Source organism: Oryzias melastigma, linkage group LG12, assembly GCF_002922805.2.
Source record: "Oryzias melastigma strain HK-1 linkage group LG12, ASM292280v2, whole genome shotgun sequence".
NCBI classification, from domain to species: Eukaryota; Metazoa; Chordata; class Actinopteri; order Beloniformes; family Adrianichthyidae; genus Oryzias; species Oryzias melastigma.
Window position 1 is genome coordinate 12,581,647 of NC_050523.1, and position 25,340 is coordinate 12,606,986.

A 25,340-nucleotide genomic window follows, 5' to 3' on the forward strand; every position below is an offset into this window, starting at 1 on the left:
CTACACAATGTGTGTATTTGTGTGTGTGTGTTTCTGCACACTAATGATATCACAGACATAATCTTTGCTTGAAGAAAAACTGAAGGATTTTGCAAGAAATAAAAAAAACGTTCTTGGAAAGATTGATGAAAAAGGATTACAGATTACAACTTTTGTGAAATACTGTAATACAGAAGTTAAGGTGGAAAAGAAGTAGGTTAAAATAAAAAAGGAGGGAAGGAAATTGTGCATCATTGACTTGGTTGGTCAAATATATCTCTCTGAACAATATCTCATGCACAGACAAGGGTCACACTAAATTTCCCTGCAGGACTATAACAATTGACTTGACACAGCTTGGCTTTAAGCTTTTCCATCAGTAGGCTGCCCCTTTAACTCACACAAAGATCATTATAGTTGCTAAAATTGACGTTCGAATGACCTTAAATCTTAACTGAAGACATCATACTTTGTTTTTCCGCATACATTGTTTTTTTATTGATCAACAGAAACAAAATATGGGTTGTAGGGATACAGTGGCGATGAATAGTCACACATGCCACAATGGCATATATTGATTGATTTCATTTTTGTATAAATGTGGATTTTGAAAATATGGACATATCTTGATAATTAAAAAAGTATATATTTTTTTACTTTTGACTTTCCCTTTTGACATTCTGTTTTCTGAATACAGTGTAGGGCCGTCCTCTGACTATAGCCGGCTGTGTTCTGAGATGACTTGCATGGACTCGACTCTAATGATGAGCAAAATTGGATTTAGGTCACAACAGATTCTGAGTTAATCAACATTTTTAATGCATACTGGGAGAGGACCTGGCATAGGCTCATAATAAATTGGACTGTATCATGGGAGATGGCTGCCTCTTTCATGTGGCCTCATTATGTTGACAAATGCTCACAGCAGGCAGCTTTTCAATGTTTCAAGGGTGGTGTATATGACATGCAAAATGGGGGTTTGGGGAAAAAGACTATTTGTGAGATGTAAATGACCATTTCACTGCTTTTCTATTTCCAGAACAAATACCTCTTTATGATGAAAGACTGCAGTATTTATGGAAGCTTTTACTATCATCAACGGGGTAAAATGACACATTCCCTATAGGCTGGCATGCGCTCTGTGTCCCTGTGAGGCTTTACATTGATTCCAGCAGATTTCTAAAGTGATTTTTATAAGAGCATTTGCCCAGGATTAGTTTCCTCCTGAAAGCTCCATCAGAGATTTTGGTGGGCTATTTAACAGAGCAGAGGCGGCGAGAGGCTCCAGCTCGCTCTCCGCCCTCACACTGAGTCCCCCAGATAAAGAGGGAGGATTGGTTTCAGCCAAAGCTGATCTTCCATCTTATGAGAGGAGGCCTTCAGAGGACAAGCACAGGTGTGTGAGCAGACTGAATTCACAGACAATCCCTTTAAGCTCCAGTGGATTTGTTCTGGTTGGGCTTAGTCTTACTTTCTTTAAAAGAGTTAAACATTTGAGAAGTGAGACCATTGCACAGCAGAAGAGGTGAAGTGAAGATGAGGGGATTTTTGGAGCACTTTTACTCTTTACAAAAATTGTTTGTCTTCCTCTATTTCTAGTTAGCACGACCTCCACTCCTATAATCACTGATAACCATCTTATTTTTACATTTGTTCTTCGAGAGCCAGGTCACTTACAGGAACTTGCATCTTTCAACCACCCACTCTGCTGTCACTTTAACCACTTGCTGAAATGTGGGTGGCAAAACCTTGACTTTCAGATCACCAGCTGAATCTAGTGGAAGAAAGATATGTCTTATATATCATATCTTGCAGAAATAGAGGATGCAATTCACCCTTTTTTTAATTTTCATTTTTAATTTCAATTTTTTCGCCTTTGTATTCCCTGCTTCTGTTTAGTGCACGAACACACCACTTCCTCCTGTGCCATGTCAGACGTTTCAAGTGTATGAGCAGGATGTCGTTCATGTTAGAAATAAACACTGGAGACGTATAAACACCACTCAGAATTTCATGGAAGTTATCTCAGACAGTCGCAAGTAAAACAAGCCAACATTAGTATGAACTAGATTGTGGATACGATTGATACGATGGCTGATTGCCGTTAAGTATAAACTGGCCTTAAAATACTAATTTACACAATCACAACTTGGTTAAATTTGAAAGCACCTTTCACTGGGTTAAAAAAAACCAGCAGTACACTCCGCAAACAATAACTTAGCTCTAGAAAATAAGGGTACCGTATTTTATAATTATATAGACTTAAACAGTGTTTTAAAAAGCTGAGCAAGGGGGAAGTAGATTTTTACTTAGTCAACAAGTGCATGTAAAGTCATTGATGTTTCAAATAAATGTAAAGTTGGAAGATGTTGCATATTTGCCCATACATAGTAATCCAGAGGATTTTTACTTTTCATGGAAAAAAAATGAAAGGTGGACATATATTGACTTTGATGCATCAGACAACAATATTCCAGGAAGTAATTCATAACATTATAATAAACCCGATAATTGTTGGCATCGTAGTTCAGATTTCTACCATTGAATCAAATGAAACTAAACAATAAAAGTTGACATTTATTGAAAGAATACTAAGAAATTGTGTCATTTTTTTTGCCTCAGTAGCAACTGCATTTGACTAACACACAGTCACAAACACTGACATCTACTCTAGTGTTTCAACATTTTTTGGGGGGTAAAAGTGATTACTTTCTGCACAAAATAGAAAATCTAAAGAATCCCACTGACTTTTTATACCTATCAGTCTAAAAGTAAAGTTCTGTGAATCCCCTTGATAAATAACAAAGAATTGTGAGCTATGAACAAATGTGTGCCGTGATAATTATATGTCTTTAAGTGATTTCCTATCTCAAAAGGTCTTTTCAAAATCCTGAAGAGATACTTTTAGATGCTGCCTAAAAAAGCAATTGTGTATTTTAGTGAGCCATTCCGATTCACCACCAGAGAAGAATTACCAACATCTGTATTGTGACTCAACATCACATCATTCTGCATTGGCTGTACTCCAGAATTCTGCAGCAACACCTCCAGACATGCATAAAGTAAAAGTATTACGCAGTGTGGGGTGAATAGTATTAAAGATATGCATCATTTTACCTCCAAAGACATCCAAACGGGGTATTCAATTAGAAAAACTGTAAAGCATAGATGCATCTTTATATATGACTGCAAACGTTCCCTGTAGAAGTAAAGGAAAGTCAAGTAATCCATCTTTAACCTGATTTTAGCCACACATAAGATAATAGGGAACATTTATAACTTACCTTGTAAATGACTCCACATACAGAATGCTTTGGAACATGAGATACATTTGGTGACAAAAATTAAATAAGGTGGTACCTAAAAAGTTAAAATGATTGCCCTTTATTTCCTTTTTTTAACAAAGTGAGAATAAGAAGTACTGCAATGTAATAAAATGATTACAAAAAATACAAAAAATACATGTGGTGTTTTAGAACAATTTTCTTTTTAACTAAGAAAAAAATACAACTTTATTTAAGAAAAATAATAAAAAGTTGTTAGTGTGAATTAGTAAGAGCAGTTTATGATTGCAGATTGCAGACAACTTCTTTTCTCAAATATAATCAAAGTGATGCAACAGTTCTGGCAATATGATTAAATCAGAGAGCTTATTTAAAAATGAACTAATGTTTTTACTCTCAATCCTCTTCTGGAACTTCTTCCTCCAGACCAGATTTTCTTAGGATAATCTTCTGATAAAAAAAGAAAGTTGTGCTAAACTAGGTTTCTTGTAAAATGAGAAAATACTTTAAAAAAATACAAGTTCCATGTAAAAGTACATGGAAATAAATCCCCCATTTTATTTTTTTTACAATATAAAACATGTAAAATATACCCAAAGGAGTCAGGAATGTCTGAAAGAAAAATGTTATTTTACCAACATCACAGATCATTTTTAAGAGAAGGAAATTAAGACATTTTAAACAATACCTAGAAAAAAATTCTAAATTCTAAACCACTACCACTGAGTGCAAGTACAGTGTTTCTATATGTTAGGTCTACTTTATTTTGTGTTTAAAAATGTGTTTTTTTTTACTGGTGGCTGCAATAAGACAGTTTTATTCTCTTCTTCCATTTATCTCTTATTTTTCACATTACAGGGTACTCATACAGGAAACAATACATTCAACAGAATGATTAAACTGGGAAGTCAGTTGAATCAAAATGTGATTATCCTATGACTTTAAAAATAAGTTTTACTCTTTTTGTGTTTATTCATTCCCAAAACATTACTTTAGGACAATAATTTTAAAAGAACATTGCTTGAAAGTATTTGTCATTCAATTATTTTACTGAAAAGATAAATATTTTGTTAATTGAAACCTTTTTCAGGCATCTTATAAACAAGTTTAGTTGCAAATTGTTGCACAGGTCCAACAGTGAATGCAGTAAATTTGTGATGTCACAGCCAAAACTGATACCATAAATAATAAATACAATAAAAGCCTGTAATAAATGGAACACCGGCAAAAGAATGTGAACAGAAAAGTGCATCTATAGATTCACTCTGTTACATCAGTGAAGAAAAAGTATTTTAGGAATTTATGAACACCACATTTTTGTCTGGTTGCTACCTTTCAGTACAGCTTTCTGTCTGAGAAAGGAACATGAAAAGTCTATGTTTCATCATTATACACAACCATTTATCTTGTCTGATTCAAAAAATGGAAGGCATTCCCACATTCCCATTCCTATATTTTGCTATCAGTGTTGGAGGACTTCCAACTGTAAATCTACTCACCATTCATCTTTGAAGGGGTCAGAATTACAGAGATAATTATTTGTTCTTTTAGAATGCTAAATCCTCCTTAAAATGCTTAACTGTGTTGGCCTGTTGTCATTAGAGAAGTGGTGACTGAGATTTTAAAATGAGACTCCACGTTCAATTCTCTAGTAAAGAGGGGAGGAAGGTGATGACACTTTCTCTCCTCAAGCAGCTATCTTAATCTAGGTTAATTGTTTTGCATTGGCACACAAATATCACCACCTGTGCTTCTACACTGATGCATTCCCTCGTTACATCTATTTGAAGAAACTGTCTTCCTAAAAGTTGCAAGAACATTTTACTTAGACCTTTAGATTTGTCACTCTATCCTTTTCTGTGTTTTCCTTGCAGTGCAGGGGCTTCAGTGCTATGGCTGCAACGTCATTCAGGGCCAGAGGTACGTGGACGTGGGCTGCTCCAACCCAGAGGTCATCACCTGCACCCACTCACATAAAGGCTTCAAACACCGTTTCTGCATCAAAACAGAGAGCAGTGAGTAAACCTTTTATTTTTCCAGTGACCTAAGAGCAAATGTGTGCATAATCATATCCAGCTTCTAAACTACAGTCACAATGACAAACCTCATCTAACTAGCTGTATAGATTTTCTTTCAAATGATTTTTTTTTCTCCCTCAGTGATTTCATTATTAAATATTTTCCCTGCCTGGAGGATAGTTACATAACTTTGGCATGCTTTGCTGAGTAAATTAAAAATCATTCACTGATTGAGGTTAGGTCGAATGAAGGATGTGGAAATCCTCGACAGGAGGACGATGGCCAAATGAATGCATCCATGCAAGCGTGGGCACTCCAGATGTTACTGATGTCTCAAGGACCTGCGCGTGTTCAAGAACCTTTGCACATTTGTTCAGTGAAACAGCAAACTCTGACAGGAACCTCTTACCACGCACGTATTTGAAAAAGAGAAAAATTCAGTCAAAACATTGCAGCAGAATAATAATAATCTATTATTCTTCGTCCCTTTTTAACAGAAACTGAACTAGTATAGGTGATACAAAAGTGTCCTTAAACCACAACAAACTGAATTGTATCTTTTCCAATAATCTGCTTTCAAATCATTATTTCAATTCATTATTTAAAGGAAACAACAACATATATTACAAAACATGTTAGCAGCATCTTTAAGAAACCAATATTCAGCCGTATATTTTCCTATTTCTGAGCTAACATTCCAAACTGAAAAAATAAAAGTGTTTTCATTAAGTATTTTAAAAGCAGACTGATGAAATATGTTTTTTGTGTTGGACAAGATCACTCTGTGTTCAATTTGGATTTGGATGAACGACAACCAGCTTTGTAGGGGTGCCAGATTTATATTTGGCTTTTAGGGGATTATGTGTGCCAAAAAAAAAGGTTATCCAAAAAATATCACCATGGAAAAAATACTTATTTCATATGGTGTGTGTGTAGTGAAACACAAATATGGATTTTAATGCTTTGTTTTGACTCCAGCATGGAATGAAAGGCAGTAATGATATTTCTGTTGTTTGTTTAAGAGTATATATAATTGACTATACCTTATTTCTCTCTCCTGTGTGGGGTCCTAACATCTACAAATGTCTTCCTCATTATCCACTTGCAGAAATAGGTGCTTAGTTATGCTGTTTTTTTAACTGCTGAGCCAAACACCAGCTCATCACTCTTATCTGAATGACTGACTGCCTGACTAACTGTCTCCTCCATCTGTCCCCTCAGCGGCTCTGGGTATCGTCCTGACCAGTGGCTGTGCTACATCCCGACACTGCCAGCAACAAGAGCTGCCAGGGGTGCGAATCCACTGCTGTGACTCAGACCTATGTAACAGCACCCCTCTCTGGCGTCCGAAAGCATTTCACTACGTTTGCGCACTGCTAAGCCTCCTGATCCTGCAGGTTTGGTTGTGATCTGAGGCGGATGAACATGACATCTGGGGACTCGTCTCAAAGTTTCCAGTGTAAACGGTTGAATGAGCGTGTTACTTAGTGTGGAGTTACTGGAATAGGTTTTGTCACATTGTTGGTTTACAAGAACAATCACAGCAAAAAACAATGATAATTATACTGTGGACATGTCTCAGAGTAAAACTAATTCTTCAGCCATTATTGTGCACATCCACTTATACTAACATGACTTCAATACGGATGGATTATAGAGCATTTGTGTGAGTTCATTCTTTGAGTTTAGTCAATGTTTGTAAAAAGCAAAGCATAAATATACTAAGAAAAGCTTTATAAGGTCCTACAAATAAACCCCTCCCTTCTATTTTGCTCACCATTTGAATTGCCACAAATGTTTTAAGCATTCACATCAATCACCACATATTTACTTTTCAAAAGGAAATATATTTTTTCAGTTTTTTGTGTTTTACAAGCCAAGCAGGAAAAAAAAAACACTGCATGCAAAACTGTTTGTGAAATATTGTTTAGTGAATAAAGCATGTATTGTTGAGAATTTCTGTATTAAAATGTTTCATATTTTTTAAAAGAAAATGTTTTCATCTCATATTTTCTGGTATGAAACGTTATAGTGTACATTAGTGTAAAAGAAAAGTAATATATGCCTAAAGTAAACTGCACTGTTTATTTTTTATTTTTACATTAAAAAAATTAAATATGATCTTTACAATAAATGACTTTTCTTTATTTAATCAACAAGTTGTGTGTTTATTTGTTTGTTTATTGTCTGCAAAGTTGACTTCCTGCCTGGACTGGAGATTAGCAACATGTTTAAAACAGATTTTAAAAAAATGTATTTTGTACACATTAATACGTTTATTAATTTTATATTTTACTGAAAAATTGCACCCTTAAATGGTCCTATTTACAGCATGTTAGCATTTTGTCTTTTATCTATAATTAAGGAATAAAGTATTTTTTTAATACAGTTTTTTAAACAGCATTTGAAATCCTAATCAAGCACAACAGTTTCTTTATGGTGTATAAGCAGATATTCTGTATTGAAAGTCAACTTTTTAAATTAAGGATTTATTTATTTGTATTGATGTATCAATATAAGAAATAAAATTCCAAATGCCAGAACTCCCCAATATAATGAAACAGATACAATTTTATATACAACCTTTTGAATTATTTTTATTTTTGGTTTGATTCAGCGTACCGTTCAAACGATTTCACAATACTGAATACTTTAAGACTAGCAAAGCTTCTACTTGCCCAAACAAGCAACTGAAGATACCAAAGCAATCCCTTCCTTTTGTGATGACTGCCACAAGTCAGAGATACTCCATTACTTAGTTATAACTTTGTGTCAGAAAGTTTTATGAAACATTTTTAAAGAAATTAAACAATAATAGAATATTCCACTTTGGTGATGAATCAAAAGAAATGTGACATTTAGAAATGTTTAATTGTATTCAAATATGAGGTAACATATTTTTTTTTTCAGTTTGTTTTGGAGGAACGGTGGACAGTTGTTTGTAACACCTTTTTTATGGTATGTGATAAGCTTGACATTATTTGTTTTTGCTGTTTTCATGATTTAGCTAAATTATTTATTATTTGGTTGTTTTTATTTCATCACTTTTCAGATTTGCTTACTGGGAAAAACGGAATTTAAAAAGCAGGCAAAAATATATTAGAGATCCTGAAAACTCAGTCTACCTGTAAACAGTGAAATCAGCAATTAGGGGCTGCAACAAAAATGGACAAATCTGAAAATTCAACTTTATAGTCATAAACATGCATTGATTCTAGATGTGTAATAATTAATCGATTAATCAATCAATCAAATTCTATTCCTGCTACGATCCAACAAGATCAATCTGTCTGAGGCAAGTTGTTGATCGAATCAAATTAACTTTTAGTATAAAATTGTTTCAAAATGAAATAAATTGAATCAACATTGGAAAATACCATTTGGACTGCGTTAAGTTAGTTTTACTATAGTGTAAAAACAAGTAAGTACCATCACACCAGACATGTGATGACAGCAAAAAATGATCAATCCATCATTACAGCAATGTGTGGGAACACTTTGAATTTTGCAAAGACATGCTACCATATGGAGTAGTATAATGTTCTAATAGTGTTGTTATTTTGATTTGGAAAAACAAAAGTGGGCTGAAATGTAAGGACTGCAATGTAAATGGATTTACCATTAATTATTTTTTATTTGTTTGCACACACATTTAATATCTTGCAAGAAAAACAAGGATTCTGGAAAACATCGCACTGTTTAGTGTTCAGGGGTCACGGTAGCCAGAGCCTAACCCTAATTTTAACTGCTCATTTTAGACATATAATGTGTTTTAATACATTATGTGCTTATTTATTATTTTTTTCTTTCTTTTCTTTTTTCCCTTTTATTTTACCAGAAGCACCTAAAGTGATATAACAAAGAATATAGACTAACCTAGGAAAATATACGGAGCTAAAAATATTAACAAAATATAATATTAATTGTTTTTCTCACTTTAAATTTAAAAAAATGTACCTGTGTAGGTAGATGTTTTCCAGGAAACAGTTCAATTGGTGCACAAACTGCAAATCGCCGCATACGAAGCTCTTTGTCCCAGAAGCCCATTGTATCGAGAGGAGGAAACCCTGTGCGCTGGAGCAGCCATCTTGAATAGACAGATCATACTTGAGTCAGGATAACCTGCACACCTCTTCTAAACAGCACCAGAACCCAAAGCTAAAAGACTTATTTACTGGTAAGAACAGACAAAGGGAAACGCCTAATCATACGTGTGCTCTTAATGTGTTAAATAAACTTAGTGACACTCTTCTTAGCATTTGCAAACAACAGGAACTGTGTAGCTGTTTATTTGTTTGGCAGAAGTCAGCTAAGAGGAAAGCTAACGGGGCTAAGGAATCGTAGCTTATTGCGGTGATTGGTATCACCAATTTGAGCTATTATCTTTTAAAAAATAACATATTACTGATTTGTCGATGATACTTATTTTAAGTAGATAAGGTTGTTAGGGATGTGAACATCCCTAAAGAAGTGATAAAGTAGCCTGCTAAGACTCTAGTTAGCTTTCGTTTTGGATGTTCGGAAGCTTTTTGTAATAAGGTTGGGGTCCAAAATCATGTTAGCTTTTTGTTATTCCATTAAGTGGCATATAGTAGACTGTATATCATGATGACAGTCATGACATGACGTGATTTGCGACGTTTGTTTTGATTAAACGCCCTTTGTTAGCTAGCAGGTGGCTAGCTATGCTAACGTAAACTCGGCTTCAAAAATAGCTTACCCGGAGCAATAAATATCTGTCGCATTCAGTTATTTTGGTAAATTTAAAGCCGTGATTAGGTTTTTTTTCTTCTTCTGGCGATTGAAGATGCCAATTTGTCATATGTTTATTATCCACCGTAGTAGGCCGACCCTGTGCTGTCTTTTTGCCGGTTAGCATGCTAGCTGTTGGCTTGTTGGCACCGACAGAGAGCACAGAAAACGCAATCTTGTCTAGTAAAGCTTGCGCAGTACACCGTTTTATAGCTGTTTGATTTCAAGGCCTCTCGTCGATGTGTTTAAGCGAGTAAGCAGTGGTATAAAATAATTCCGTTTTTTTAGAGCAAATTTGGCCAAAGCTAATTTTTAGAAAGCAGTAAAGAGTTAGCTTCCTTATTTCTTAATCCTTGAAGGGAAAAAAGCAACACATCCAAGATAAAGTGTAAATATATATATAATAACATTTGTAGTAATATAAACTTTGTCGTCTTCCCTGGTTTGCGACAGTAGGAGAATTTTACCTGGAACAATAAAGAACCAGATGTTTGTTTTGCTTGAGCTGGCATTTGGCCCTTCTGTTTAGCTTTAATTTAACGTTTTGTCAATAAGTAAAATGTAAGGATCTATTGTTTAATGATTGCTCTTCGTAGTTATTGTCAAGATACAAATCTCTTTATAATGATGATAATGATCATTTATAATGACATTTGCCCACAAATGTAATGTAATCACATATTTTTTTTTAGGATCATTACCTTTTGGGTTGGTTGTGCTGACATAATTTTATTACATGTTGTATTGCGCACCTTTTTAAGTTATTTTAAGGTAATACTGCTCTTTTACACTAAGTGAAGAGTTATATCCACTTCATGTTAAACTGGCTTTTCTAATTTATAGCAAAAATGTAATAAAAGTAGAAGTGGTGGCAGATTCTCTGGAAAAAGCTTCAGTACGTTGGCGAGAATTGAGAAGTGCTGAGTTAGCAGTCAGGTCATATGGTTCTGACTTGTCTATTTCTAGATAAATACTCACGTTGCATTTTACTTTTTTTCTGCTATCTTTTTTTTTAATCTCATAATGACTTCACATCTTGTTTTTTTCCTTTTGTAGGCATCTACTCTAATAATTAACTCTCCATCAAAGCAGGCATAGAGTGGCCACATGGGGGTCATGTGACGAGAGTCAGCCTGCAATAAGGCCAAATGTTAGGAGTTTAAAGCACCCACTGTTGTGCTTGTTTGAGGATTTTCATTTATTACATCTCAGTGGTTCTGTAGAGACCTTTAGTGAAACTCTTTATATAAAAAATAAATAATTAAAAGGAAAAGAATAACTATTTTTCAACTAATTTTCAAGGATATGGATGTTATCCTATAGTAACTAACACAGTTATTGTTTTTTAAAATGTACACGCAAGTGCAGTTTTAAGTAGCAGTGATAGATCAGCTCTTTTTCAAATTGACAAATGTGAGTTAAGTACTCCATGTGATTGAGTACCCATATGATGGATGCAAGACTTCTCCTATGACCTGTTAGGTGAAGTAAACACTAAATCCCTGTTCCGATTTTGGCAATTTTGTAAAGTTGCTGATTGAGTAAAAAAGTAGGAAAGTATTGACTTATTTCTCCAAAGCGACTGATGTTAGGTGGCATCTTTGATTGAAATCTTTTAAACCTGTTTTCTAGCGTTATCAAGCTATATATACTTTACCAGCTGAGTTGATTTAACCAGTAGAACTATTTTTGTTCACATGTGTGGTGCAGACCGCTAGCGTGTCATTGTGGTGCGACAACTAGAAAAGTAACAACAATGGAGGTCATCCAGCAGCTCGTCTTTTTCTTGCTTCACTTCTGGAACATCGTGTATAACAGGAATTGAATGTTGTTTGAAAGAAGATTGCAGGCGACTAAGAAGAATACAGCTCTAAAATGCTTACAAATGTTTGAAAACGTTAGCTTAAATGAGCAGTATATTGGTGCTTTCTAATGTTGTCATTACTTTCTGCTGATCATCGGGTGACTGCAGTGACTTCGCCCCAACTGTTCCATTCCATGTTTCAATGGGCCTACGACCAATCGGGCCCCCAAGAAGTACAGTTCAGAACTATTCCATTACAATGGAAACGCTCAAAATATCGTACCGTACATAAGCGGAAACGAGGCTTATCTGTTGCCTTTTTCCTGTGTCTTTATTTGTTGTATAATTTGCTTTTATCAGCTATCACCATTTTTTCTTTGATTCTTTTTCTCCTAATTAATTTATCTCAATTCTCTGTGACATTTTATGTGGTTGTCGGTTTGACATGGTCAAAGACTTCATCTGTTGCACATTTCCAAAGATGCACAGTAATTTTAAGCTTCAGGGAACAGATTTAACACAAGAACAGTTTGATGGTTTTGATTTATTTTTATTTAATACATTTAAACAGCCAATCTTTTGTATTGATCCCATTTCTTTCTAAAATTCATGTGTTTTGTTTTTTTTTTTCTTCTAAATCTCCTATTTCCATTTAATCAAATTAGTTTTTCATGTATTCCATCTTTAAGAAACTGTTAGAAATATGTGAGCATCATTAATTAAAAAAAAGTCACAAGGATCCCTTGTGCTATCTTATGGGGTCCAGATGACCCTACCCTTATATTGAATGATGTGTGATCCCTCCCATGACAAAGGTGAAGATAGGTGGACAGGATTTGATGTCTGCCATGGACAGCAGTGAAGAAAAAAAAAATCATTGCTTTCCTGTCTTGTGGGTTCCAGATGACCCCACTTTTAATTTAAACATGCCTAGAATAGCACAATAGGTATACTTTATTAATTTTGTACCAATTTTTTGTCATCCCTGAAAAAGAAAAGCATTTAGAAGTCAAATGAAAAAAAAAATCATATTTGAATGTAATATGTCTTTTGTAATATTATGGGTCACTTTTGACAATTTAATCTATCACAGAATACTGTTTAAAAGTTTGTTATTGTTTTGTTTTTTAAGAAATATTAAAAAACATTTTTAAAATGCAAATGACAAATACTTGAATTTGTCTGACTCTTGTATAAAATAAACCTCTGATCTGCATAGTAATTTGAATCCCTTTAAGTCATAGAGTAGCCATGAGTGGAAAGGATTTACACATTTTTTTCGTTTCCTTTTTGTTATCCCAGACACACCGATGCAGGTAGAAGATTATATTTCACAACCTACATTGGACCTAAAGTAATAGTATGATTAGTTTGGAATCATAACAGGTTGTCAAGTGACAGCTGGATGTGGCAAGCATCCAGGTGAACAAGAGACGGAACTGATCATCAGTATCTACATTTTTAACATAATTTGCTTTTTTGTGAATATGAGTTTGATTCATAAAAAAAAAAAAAAAAATCTTTCTTCAAAGTCCCCCCCCCCCCAAACTATATTTTTTCTATTTTAAAATCATTCCCAGTGGTCTTTTAATCATAATTATGCAGTTTTTAGTCTAAATAAAAAAACTTGTTTTTTTAAGACATATTTTCCGCAGCCCTGAAGGAGCTCATTAAAAATTCACCTCTGGGTTGTTGGTGCTATTTTGCCATCAGTCTTTGTTCACACGGTCTTCCACCAGCTTATAGCACCTCACAGGCCCAAGCTAGCATTAGCAAAGCAAAAAACAGGCGAGCAATATCAGAGCTATCCAGCCATGCCGTTTTGAGCCAGATGGTAGCTCAGTTAAGGAAAATGAAGACGGTAAACAAGAAATGTTAAGAGCGTGATTTTCATTGGAGTGGGTCTTTGAAAACTTACTCTTACAATTTGTATTAAGGCTTTCAACCATGTGCTCAAATGCATTTATTTACTTTGAGTATATTGAAATTGGTAAGAGTAAAGCACCTATTTAATTGTTTTTTTTATTCTTTATTTCTTTTTTTTAAATGCGAAATAGTTAATTTGTTATAAATTACCTAACAGTTTGAATGACTTTTGTCTTCCAGAGCCACAATGGCAACTGCACCATATAACTACTCCTACATTTTCAAGTACATCATTATTGGTAAGTGAGCATCCCGATTAGGAGAAATGTGGACCCATATTGGATCGGTTTTGAACAGTCTCCTTAATTAAGTTGAACTACAAAGACATACGAATAAAAAAACAAAAAGGTTGCAGTCTTATCTGTATGGTGAGAATGTAATGTAGGTATGCATATGTTATTGTTTTTTGTTGTTTTCCTCAGTTGACCTGAGTTTCTCCCCGTCTTTTTTCACAGGGGACATGGGAGTAGGAAAGTCATGTTTGCTTCACCAGTTCACAGAAAAGAAATGTAAGTGCTGCCCTGGATTTATTTATTTATTTTCTTCTTCTTTTCAGCTTTGTAAGTGCGTGTCTTCATGCCACGTTGCCAGGTTCCACTGGAGTGTCTAAATGGCTCTAGATTTCTTAATGCGCACACGGAAGTCAGCAGCATAGAAGATGAGTGTGAGCTCAACAGTGAGAGTCTCTTCTCCTGTGTATGAGCCAGCTGCAGGCTTCCACTGCCATTCAGCTTGATTATGTTTAGTGCCACTATTAACAAGCCAGATGCTCTGTGTCTCTTTCACTTGTCCATGATGACATCCTGTGCTTATCCAGACATGTAGTCCTGACTGATTTAGTAAAGACTGTCATTTTCACTTCTTGAAACATCAAAATTTTTCTTTTATGTTATAAAGTCACTCACATTGGTGGTTTTAAAAGCTGAAAACACTGATTACTAGTTATTACTGGTTATACTGATGCAGCTGGTGCCAAGGTACAGTAGAGATATGCTACATGTTAGTTTCATGAAAGTGCAGAAATACTTATAAGTAATACATTTTATTTGCCAGTTATAGTAAATAAAAACTTTTTATTCCCAGATTTATTGTCAACAGATTAATTATAAGAACACAATCATTGTTTATATAGTGGTATTATAAGATTTTTTTTAATGCAAAGAACCTGTTTTAACTCAGTTGAATGCCTTTACTTCCTTATAGTCATGGCAGACTGCCCTCATACAATTGGTGTGGAGTTTGGTACGAGGATAATTGAGGTGAGCGGACAGAAGATCAAGCTGCAGATTTGGGACACAGCTGGACAGGAGCGTTTCCGGGCTGTCACCCGCTCTTACTACCGTGGAGCTGCAGGAGCACTTATGGTGTATGACATTACCAGGTAAAATCATTCTTCATCTGGTAAAGATATCCAACTGCTGTACGGCCGTGTTATGAAATGTCATGTAAAAAAACACCTTCAACTTCCTGCTCACATCGTTAGATGGTATCATTGGCAACTCATAGAAAACCAGCTCAGTGTGTGCCCCGTCTGTCCAAGCTGCATTCCTGTGTGTAGCAGATGGTGCCTAACTGGAAAATTGACTTGATTTGTTTCCACTTAGGCAAATCTAAAACGTATACCACTAAAATAAAGAGAAATGTCAAGTTTTAACTCTGTTTTGCTTACTTTTAATTAGTTATCAGCGTTGATGCACACAATAATTTGAAAATCTTTAATCTTTATTTATGCAAATTAATTACAAGTTTAATTTCTGAAAATTGATTCTTTGTCGGGCTTTATCCTGGTTATACCTTGGCCACTTGCAAAATAAATAAATAGTCAATCAGTTTTTATTACTTTATTCTTGTTGTTTTTCTATTTATATAACTTTTTCACTAAAGGCGGACTATTTGGTACGTGGTGCGGCATGTTGTCTCTGTAACACAACAACGTGTTACTGAGCTGGCACCAACCTCGACTGCAGCAGCAAAGGAAAGCGAAACATATGCTGATCGTCACAATAGGTTAAATAAAGCATCCTTTCAGAGAGAAAGTTCACCTCTTACGGAGGTGAACTTCTGATTTTCTGAAGAAGATGAAGTAAAATTTGTTTTAAAGAAGCCTGTGGAGTGATACGGAACATTTGGGCTGTGTGACTGGAACTTCTTTTTTAGGTGTGCATTCACACCCAGCAGCCAATCAGAATCGAGTTCATTTAAAGTGCAGAAACACAATGTTTGTTTCTTGTGCCCAAGTTAACATTATAAATGTAAAAATATGTTTTTAAAAATGACATTTTTTTTTATTGGCTATAAACTGCGTAATCGCAATTAAAAGACCACTGGGAACGATTTAATAATGAAAAATAATTTAGTTTGTAACAAGCCGTCATTGATTTTTAATTTGATAATTGTATTTACTGTCTTGCAGGAGAAGCACTTATAACCACCTCAGCAGCTGGCTGACTGATGCTAGAAACCTGACCAACCCCAATACTGTAAGTGAACCATGTAACCTCCCTGTAGTAGAACTACTTCCTTTAGTCTACACATATGAAAAACTTAGAGCTCCTTCATGTTTTCATGCGACTAATTCTAATCTGAATATACTGTGAGATCTTATGTAAGAATTCCTGGAAAACAACAGATAAAATCTTCTTGGATGCTTAAAGCATTCCTTGGTAGTGAAGATACTTTGCTAATCTTTGTTTCTTAATTTAAAATACAGCTGTGTATTCTAGCCATCTCATCTTTAGCTTTGATTTTCTGGAGGCTCAGAAACTCAGCAGTTTCATATCTGACAGTGTGCTGATGTCTGCATTGTCAGGTGATCATACTCATAGGAAACAAGGCGGACTTGGAGGCTCAGAGGGATGTTACGTATGAAGAAGCTAAGCAGTTTGCAGAGGAAAACGGTGAGTGAGGAGGATGTGTCTTAATATAAGCAGTAACTTAACAGTAATGTTTGGCTTTTAGGAGAAAAAAGCACAGAATGAGGATTTTGTGTGTGAGCTTAGCATGTTTTAGTAATGTTGCTATTTGTTTGCCGTTACACAGGTTTGTTGTTTCTGGAAGCCAGTGCAAAAACGTAAGTCTGTGTCACCATAATACTTCATCCGCACAATGTAAACAATTCTTATATCTATCGTTTACCTGTTACATGTGTGGTTTCTGCTTTCAGAGGTGAAAACGTTGAGGACGCCTTCCTGGAAGCTGCTAAGAAAATCTACCAGAACATCCAGGATGGCAGTCTGGATCTAAACGCCGCAGAGTCGGGGGTTCAGCATAAGCCATCAGCCCCGCAGGGAGGCCGGCTAACCAGCGAACCACAGCCTCAGAGAGAAGGCTGTGGCTGCTAATGACCAAGCAAAAGCCCCTTGTGCCCTCTTTTCCTGTCTCTGTCTATTCTGCCTTCCCTTCCTTCAACCGAACCCCTCCCCTCCATCCATTCCAACACCGCCGTACGTTCATCCTTCATTGCACCAGGAGCTGCATGAGAGCGAGCTGCAGACTGAAGGAACGGGGGACAAATATCAACTTTCCGGCTCAGGCTGAGCTGTGTGGACCTCATCTACCCTCCTCCTCCTCCTCCTCTTCCTCTCTGCCTGTCTGTCTCCCTTTGTCACTGTCCTCCTCCTCAAAACTGTATTTTTGTCCCATAATTCACTGCTCCTTCCTCTCCAGTCTACCTGCACTGTTCAGTCTCGTCCCTCCTCCCCAGTCAGTAGTATTGTAGATGCCACCGCTCATTACTGGTCACTGTCACTTTAGGTAGATATGTTCATATGATAACAACAAAGCAAGACTGTTTTTTATGTTTGGTTTTATAACTATATATGAAATGTAAACACTGCATTAATGATCAGTTGTGTATAAGTGGGATCTAAATGATGTTCCCTGATGTTCTTGCATGTTTAAATATTCCATCATTTTATCAAAACATGCAGATGAATATTAAAGGGGCCATACCATAACTTTTTGAGCTTTTAAGTGTATTATACTGTTCTATCCTCACTATAAGGAAACCCCAAAGTGGTATTTTGATCCGTTGACGCATTTCTAATTAATCCCCTAAAAACCTGCGCTCTCACTACAGCCCCTCCCATACCCACGAAGAGGAGCAGATTCTCATGATCTGACGTCCCCTTTCAGGAAGAGTCTGCTCTGCCCCAGTCTAACACCCAATTTCTCCACAGAGCTAGCGGTGATCAGCAAAAAACTTTCATTTTGGATGCAGAATACCGTGCATCTTTCAATAAATTCCAGCTCATACAGATGTTCGTTACGTTAGACGTGGGGCTCCTTTAAGGCAGATATATGGTATGTGCATCCATCTTTGATAGAAAATTGGATGTTTATTTTCGTGGGAGAGACAAAGACATGCTGCTGACTCTCGGATGACATCATGAAACGGCAGGCGGAGCCTCAGGAATCGAGTCGTTTACTAGGAAAAACATACAAAAAACAACTCCTATTTCATAAATAATTTGTTTTTTAGTGTTCCAAAGGTAATCTATGATCCTATATGGATATAGTTTACTCTGAAAGGCTTAAGAAAATCATGTTATGGCCCCTTTAAAGAGTGCTGAGGCAGAAGCAGCCAGACTGGTGAGGACTTAAGTGTTAGTTTGGTCATGTGTAGCTGATCCAGCTTCTTCAGCAAACTTTGCTTTTAATACAGGTTTGATCACTTCATAAAGAGCAAACCACATGAATCAGAAGAGACGAGAACGGGATTAGTTTAGGAAACAGACCACAAATGTTAGCAAGTACCCTGCAATTCTCTCCTCAAAAATTCCCCTGACCCTGCCGAAAAGTCACAGGAAACGGTGGTTTCCCCTCTGCCGGTCTGCTCTGCAAAGTTGGATGAACGTTTCTTAGCAAATATGAAAAGCTTTTTCCGTTGTTGATAAAAAGATTGATTTACTATGTATCCCCTCAAACCTCCCCGGTCGAATCTGCAGATTCTGTCTTTACCAGCTTTTCTCTGTCATTGTTTGTTGCCTTATTACAATTATTTTAGTCTTTGTTTTGGCTGCTCATGCTTTTCACATTGCTGTCGGGTTCACTCTTAATTATCATCCCCATTTTTTCTTTTTTTAATTCTCGAAATTGACGTCAAAACTCAATATTTCAAAATGGTGTTTCGCATTTAGATGAACTGAAAGTCAAACTAAAAGGCCCTGCATTCATTTATCTTGACCAAAATGCACTGGAGAGCTGATTTCTCATTGCTCTGGGTAGATTAAACTCTACCCAGATAAATCTTTAGAAACATTAAACAATCAACTCCTTTAAAAAAAAAAAAAAAACAACAAACAAGAAGTTCTGTACCATAGAAATTTCCTGATTGGACGGCTGTACATATTGCTTCTTAACTGCCGGTGACGACATCGCTACTGTATTTTGGATTTATTTGGTGGCTCTGCCAAGATCTGTACAGTTGGTGTGCTAGTGGGTTGCCTGTAATTCATGCTTGGGGAAATTCTGTAACATAGTTTCTATTAATAAATGTATTTAAAGGACAGACACTTACACCACCACCCTGCCTGCACACTACTGATGCTGGGGATTTATTATGAAGGAGAGAGGAAGACGAATGACGAGATGTGCAGTGTATATATGTCAACAAATGTCAATTCCTCTCATGTCTTTACGGACTAGACGATGGGCCGGGTTTGTTTTGTTCATTCAATTCCTCCCGTACATGGGGGGGAAACCTACATCGCTGTCTTAATTTTTTTGGGGGGGGATTGGTTTGCTATTGTGGAAAATGGGTGGGCGGGGGGGCTGGGGGCTTTTTACTTCCTGTGTCCCACCTCTTTACAGTTTTGAGTGACCACATCCTGCTTTTGTCTGTCCACAAAAATGAGTGATAAAAAAAACAACGTACATATGTATAAATTTTTAAGGAGCTGTGCTAACATTTAAATGCGTTCTTGCGTGTATATGATTTTAAATTGTTGACATTTTGATTTTAAAATACTCTAGCCAGAAAAATAAATTATACATAACCAAATGTGTGTGTCTGTGTTTAAGTATATATTTTACCGATGGAAGGAAATCACAGCATTCTGCAGTATAATTCAAGTAAAACTGTATTTTATTGCCACAAAAATTGCACCGAGGTTAGAGACATACAAACAACAAAAAACATTTACAAATGAAGGCCAAGTTTGTCTATGAATTGGGTGATTGAGGCTTTGACGAAGAGTAGTGGTATGTTTGGTGGGGTAAGGGCAACTAAAGTACCATGATGAAGTCAGGTAGCGATGAGTTTTGTCCTCAGGCATCGCAGTCAGACAGGGCATACAGGAAGACACGATTACAAGACAAAATACTGAAAGTTCACAAAAATAAGGAAGGAACATGCGTAGCACTGAAATCTTGCAATTGCCACCACCCCCTTCCCCTGTTAGACATTTTGTGAGAGGGGCAACATTTCAGTCCAGTGTTCCCCCCTCCCAGAACACGCACACTAGCACGTTTGCATTTGTTTTTCCGAGGTCAAGCGACGTCTGCAACAGCATTTGGACAGTGTGACTCCATTCTTTATGATGACCATATAGAATCAAATAGCAAGCTGCTGCAAGGCCAAGTTCCTAACAATGGCTTTGTGATTGACACTTAAATCAAAAACTTGTGCATACATATATACTGTGTATATATATTTATATATACAAATATATTTTTTTTAAAAAAGGGTCCCGTCTTAGGACAGTATAAAATCATAGATCCACTGAGTTGCAGATCGTGCACCCTGGTCCCCCTCCAGTACAGACTGCAGACGCACATTTTTGGTATGGTCGACAAAAGTAAAAACATCCCAGGCAAGTGTTAAGACTAAAACTGCCATATTAATAGAGTCTTAAGGCACTGTTTGATACCAGAGTGTGCAGAGAAACATGAAGCTGGAGGCTCATTCTTACTCAAAAAAAAAAAGAAAAAAAAAAGCATCCATCCAAACCAAACACTGTCTCTGCACACAACATGACACACACACACAAAAGATCCAGAAAATGTGATGTGCTGGATAGAAGCAACCCATTTCATCCAACAACATTTTTTCTTGTTTTTTTTTTTGGGTCAAGAAATAAACACATTGTCGGAGCATGAATGAAAACAGTGTCGGAAACACACACACACACACAAAATTAAAAAAATAAGACATCTTAATTCCGAAAGAAATGTGGGTGAAGAATTGGCCCCAAGCCCTACATTATGGCCACCTATGTGCATTCATAGTGGAGGCTTTCTGATGACCTCCACAGTTTCATGAACTGTAACCACAGGATGCGTTCGCGCCGACTGAGGAGTGCGTTCTACGTCGATGCTGCTCCCCATCAGCTTTCACTCTCCAGTAACACTGGCCACAGCTCCAAAAGGATAGTGTAACAAATAACTGATATCAGTTTCCTGTCTTGGAAGTTTACAGTTTCACAGCGCTACCTCTGAACGATGTCACTGATCTCCTTGACAGAGGACAGCAGCTTGCTGAAGTCCTGCTGCAGGTTGGAGGCCCCTGTGGCGGTGGGGCAGATCTGAAGCTCGCACAAGCTGTTCTCGAGTTTGTTGATGGCCTCTCTGAAGGCGAACTTGTTCCTCATCTGCTGGATGGAGTCGACGTAGCTCACGCAGTATTTGGACAGGTTCTTGCCGGCCTCCAGCACCGCATTGTGGCTGCCCGTTTGCTCCGAGTTGCGGGAGATGGCGGCGCGCAGCAGCTCGGCTCCCTCCAGCACCATCTCGCGTGTCACAGCTGAGTTTGGGGTGCGCTCCGAGGCCTGGCGGGGAGCGGTCTTGCGAAGCGAGCGCCGGGTATTCACTAAAGGGGTAAATGCAGACGAGTTTGGCTCCCCGGGGGATGTTGGAGGGCTGATCATGGACGCGGAGGAGGCAGAAGTCTTTAGAGGTGGAGGTTTAGAGGTGGAGCCTAATAGTTTTTTGGAGCCTAAATCACTAGCAGAGGCGGTGTGGTGAAGATCTGAGAAGGGAGGGCCCTTTCCTCTAACGTCTGAGGGAGAAGATGATGGGGATGACGACGGCGAAGGGAGCTCTTGAGTTGGGCTACGGGACACCTTCACCATTTTGACACTAGAGGGTGGGGGTGGAGCTGGTTTGGGTTTCTGCAACTTTCCTCTCTCCTTGACCGATGAGTCTGTAGAGTGCTTGTTCCTGCGAGCCCTGCACTCATCTCCAGCTGCCCCTAAAGCGGGATACGCACTGGACTTTAGAAACTCAGGATGAAGGACACTTACTTTAGAGTTCTCCTGGCCTTGGGCACCTGGTTTCTTGACCACCTTAGGTGTCAACGCCTGGGGGCTGGAGCCAGGACTGGTGTCAGTCTCTTTACTCAGGAAGACGGAGGAAATGTCTGGTAGTGTGTTCAGGCGTGGCGGCGGAGTCAGGGTACCCTTCCGAGAGGTATTTTCTCCTTTCTGCTCGTTGGTCCGCTTCACTGGCAGAGCTGGTTTCCCCACCAAGGTGCTTGAATCGAAGTGGCGCTGGCTGTGATTTCGTGGCAGGGTGACAGACCTCCGCTCATTGGCATCTCGGCCGTTCGACATGTTCGAGGGCCAGTGGAAACGCTTACAGTCGAAGGTGGATTCGTCTTCACTGGGTGGTGTTGTGGCCGCTCTGCTCCCTGCGCCGCTCATTGCTGGAGCTCCCTTCCTCCTGGAGAACAAAGATCCTGGGTAGTTAGGAACCCCCGGCGTGCTACCTGCTGCCCCGTTATTGTTGGTAGTGGCCGACTCATTAGAGGACAAAGATGCGCCGTTGTTGAAAGTGTCGCTGTCTCGAGGGTCACAGCTCACAATCCTCCTGTCAGGATGGATGTTGTCTCTGAAGGAGGAGCTGCGTTTGGGGGGATCGGGTGCATTCTTTTTCTTTTTCATGATGAGGCTGAGAAATCCACTGCCGCGGGACTTGTCCTTGTCTTTGGTTAACAGGCGGTCATCTTCAACCAGGCTGATTTCCCGCTCTTTCATGGGAAGTACCGGCGATGACACAGCAACTTCTTGGTCTGCAGGCTCTATTAAAAGGAAAAAAATGGATTAATGGAGTGTAAAGCATTAAACAAACAATGATGACGCAACTGACTTAAGGCGCACTATGTACCTGCGCTGTCTCCTTCTCGATTTTTCCGGAGACTTCTGGTCTTGGTGGGCAGCTCTGGGGCCTGCTGACTGGAACCAAATGTTGCCTTTTTCCCCTTCTTCCCCAACTCCTTTTCTACTTCTATACATTTAAAGAAAAAAAGTAATAGAAATTTTCAGAAGACTTCTAAGCACTCCTGGTTAGGGCACCTCCCCACTAGAACCCTGTCCCAGTGGATCTTTTTGAAAAAAATAAAAAGTGAACTGACCGTCAGAGATGCTGGACTCCTGGAACATAGTTTCGAAAGCTTGATGTGTTTCAGCGAACGAGGGGCGCTCTGCCGGGTTCCACCTCCAACCTGAGAGAAAAAAAGTTTTCCCAACAGCATTTAGAGACCCAATCATCTTTTGATGTTATCAGAAAAAAATCCTCAAGAACATGTTAAAGAACCAAAAACAATGGAGTCTTTAAGAAGAAGGCTTTAGCATACGTACAGGCTTTCATGAGCTCGTACACCTTCTCTGGACACCCCTCTGGTCGCTCCATGCGGTAATCTTTTTCCAGCCGCTCGTAGACCTGTGTCAGGTCGATGCCGGGGTAAGGAGACATACCGTAGGTGGCAATCTCCCACAAAAGCACACCAAATGCTGTAGAGAAAGGAGCATGACTCATTACCCAAAAAAGTATAAGAACTACAAATATCAACAGCAGAAATTATTCTCAGAAAATGATAGAATTCAAAGGGAATTTTGAGTTTTATAATCAAACTTACCCCAAACGTCTGACTTAATGGAGAACTTGTTATAAGCCAGACTCTCTGGAGCAGTCCACTTGATGGGAAACTTTGCACCAGCATGAGCTGTGTATGTGTCGCCAGTCATAAGTCTGCTCAGGCCAAAGTCTGCAACCTTCACCAGGTGGTTCTCCCCAACCAAACAGTTACGGGCAGCCAAGTCCCTGCAGGGAGAAAAGAAAAACATTTCACAATCATTGCTCTTACAGAGATATATTTATATATATATATTAATACTGAAATATGCAGAGTATCATTCAAAATTGTCTACAGAAATCTTTTTGTTTAACACAGAGATACGAGCTGAGTCTTGTTAGGCAATGAAGCAAAAATGTAGTTTGGCCAAATTCGGAGACATAAATCCTCTTTAATTGCTTTCCAAGGACCAAACGAAACATGCTACAACAAACTCAATATTGCAACAGACTTGTGTTGCACATCTATGAAATGTAAGAAGAGGAGTTCCAAATATAGAGATATGACGATGTCGAGGACCAATATGTTAACTTTAATGCCCTGCATTCTCACAGCTGTGATGTGAAATCCTACAGATGCACTCACCTGTGAATAAAGTTCTTCTTCTCCAGGTACTCCATGGCAGACGAGATCTGTGTGGCCATGTACAGCAGCACCACAGCATTGACTTCCTCTCTGTTGCACTCCCTAAGGTAGTCCAGCAGGTTGCCGTGGGTCATGAACTCTGTGATAATGTAGAACGGCGGCTCCCGGGTGCAGACCCCTGTAGTGATGCAAAATGAAACCCATCAGGTGAACAGGAATCCATATGAAAAGCATTATTAAGAGTCACTGCTGCACTGAATTTCAACATTAAAAAATCATTTTGTCATGTTGTTTTTAAACCTGCATACCTAACAGTTGCACTAAATTGGGGTGTTTGATTTCTTTCATAACAGCAGCCTCCTTTAGAAACTCCTCCACCTCCATCGTGTCCTCCTGGATTTGTGGGGAAAACAATCACAGTGAGTGTAGTTGCATCTTTTCAACAGCAGATGGCAGCATTATACCAACTCCTGCTAGGTCTATAATAACACCCAGTACAAAAATTAGACACATTTTTAACACCCTTCATATGTCTTGGTACCTTAAGTGTCTTGACAGCCACAGTTAGGTTGTACTTCTTCCAGACGCCCTCATACACCTCCCCATACTGGCCCCCTCCCAGCTTGTGCTTCATGGTAATGTCAGTGCGCTCCATCTCCCACTTGTCATAGTTGGGAGAAACCCCATAGATGGTGGGTTTGTTCCGCTTTGGCGCTGGGTAGTGCAGTGTGGTTATGAGGCCGTCTGACACCGTCGAGTGGTGGTGCACCAGCTCTGCCAGTGTGTTGAAACGGCTCTCTGATGAGACGTAAAGCTGGAGAGAAAAACACGTCATTTAAATATTTCATGAAACTCAAAAAAAAAAAAAGGTACGTTCTTTCAAAATAAAAGAACCTACAATCTTCAGCACAGTTAATTGAAATCTTCTTGTTCCCATTTAAAATGTTTTAAAAAAAATAAGATTAATGGAAATCGGTGAGGTTGGTCATTCCAAGCTAGGAAGGCATTTCTCAGGAAGCAAGTGGGTGGAAAAATATTGTCCAGGGTGCAGTGGGTACAGACTTTTCCATTGAATAAGTGAAAAAAAAAATGTTTCTCCCTCTATCTGACCCTTTTTCCTTTAGCTTCTACTGCACAAAAGA

The 25,340-nt window shown here is 38.1% G+C and overlaps 3 protein-coding genes across 6 annotated transcripts in view; 2 read left to right on the top strand and 1 right to left on the bottom strand.

Annotated features, from left to right (window-relative positions):
- LOC118599462 overlaps nt 1-7,433 on the top strand; it is an 8,476-nt gene extending 1,043 nt beyond the window's left edge. The window contains exons 2-3 of the mRNA XM_036214607.1: nt 5,138-5,278; nt 6,503-7,433. Of these exons, the coding sequence (XP_036070500.1) occupies nt 5,138-5,278; nt 6,503-6,690 (329 nt within the window). The 3' untranslated portion in view covers nt 6,691-7,433. The remainder of the gene's footprint in view (nt 1-5,137; nt 5,279-6,502) is intronic.
- Nucleotides 7,434-8,855: 1,422 nt separating this feature from the next.
- Nucleotides 8,856-19,764, top strand: rab14l (RAB14, member RAS oncogene family, like). The gene is made up of 8 exons (XM_024299045.2): nt 8,856-9,458; nt 13,944-14,002; nt 14,219-14,272; nt 14,967-15,144; nt 16,177-16,243; nt 16,573-16,660; nt 16,803-16,833; nt 16,927-19,764. The coding sequence occupies exons 2-8, from the start codon at nt 13,951-13,953 to the stop codon at nt 17,102-17,104; spliced, it is 648 nt and encodes a 215-aa protein (XP_024154813.1). The 5' UTR covers nt 8,856-9,458; nt 13,944-13,950; the 3' UTR covers nt 17,105-19,764.
- A 63-nt stretch (nt 19,765-19,827) lies between these two features.
- Nucleotides 19,828-25,340, bottom strand: part of abl1 (c-abl oncogene 1, non-receptor tyrosine kinase) — a 26,908-nt gene continuing 21,395 nt past the window's right edge. For all 4 annotated transcript variants that reach the window (XM_024299558.2, XM_024299557.2, XM_024299560.2 and 1 more), the window contains 8 exons: nt 24,740-25,012; nt 24,507-24,591; nt 24,199-24,376; nt 23,617-23,801; nt 23,339-23,491; nt 23,113-23,202; nt 22,866-22,985; nt 19,828-22,779 (listed from right to left, as the gene is read on the bottom strand). In XM_024299558.2, the coding sequence (XP_024155326.1) occupies nt 21,191-22,779; nt 22,866-22,985; nt 23,113-23,202; nt 23,339-23,491; nt 23,617-23,801; nt 24,199-24,376; nt 24,507-24,591; nt 24,740-25,012 (2,673 nt within the window). In that variant the 3' untranslated portion in view covers nt 19,828-21,190. The remainder of the gene's footprint in view (nt 22,780-22,865; nt 22,986-23,112; nt 23,203-23,338; nt 23,492-23,616; nt 23,802-24,198; nt 24,377-24,506; nt 24,592-24,739; nt 25,013-25,340) is intronic.

What these genes read in the sequence shown, in the direction of transcription:
- rab14l (XM_024299045.2), top strand. Translation starts at nt 13,951, where the DNA reads ATGGCAACTGCACCATATAACTACTCCTACATTTTCAAGTACATCATT. An exon ending in TTTCAAGTACATCATTATTG is followed by an intron (nt 14,003 to 14,218) that starts GTAAGTGAGCAT and finishes CTTTTTTCACAG; the next exon opens with GGGACATGGGAGTAGGAAAG. An exon ending in CTGGAAGCCAGTGCAAAAAC is followed by an intron (nt 16,834 to 16,926) that starts GTAAGTCTGTGT and finishes TTCTGCTTTCAG; the next exon opens with AGGTGAAAACGTTGAGGACG.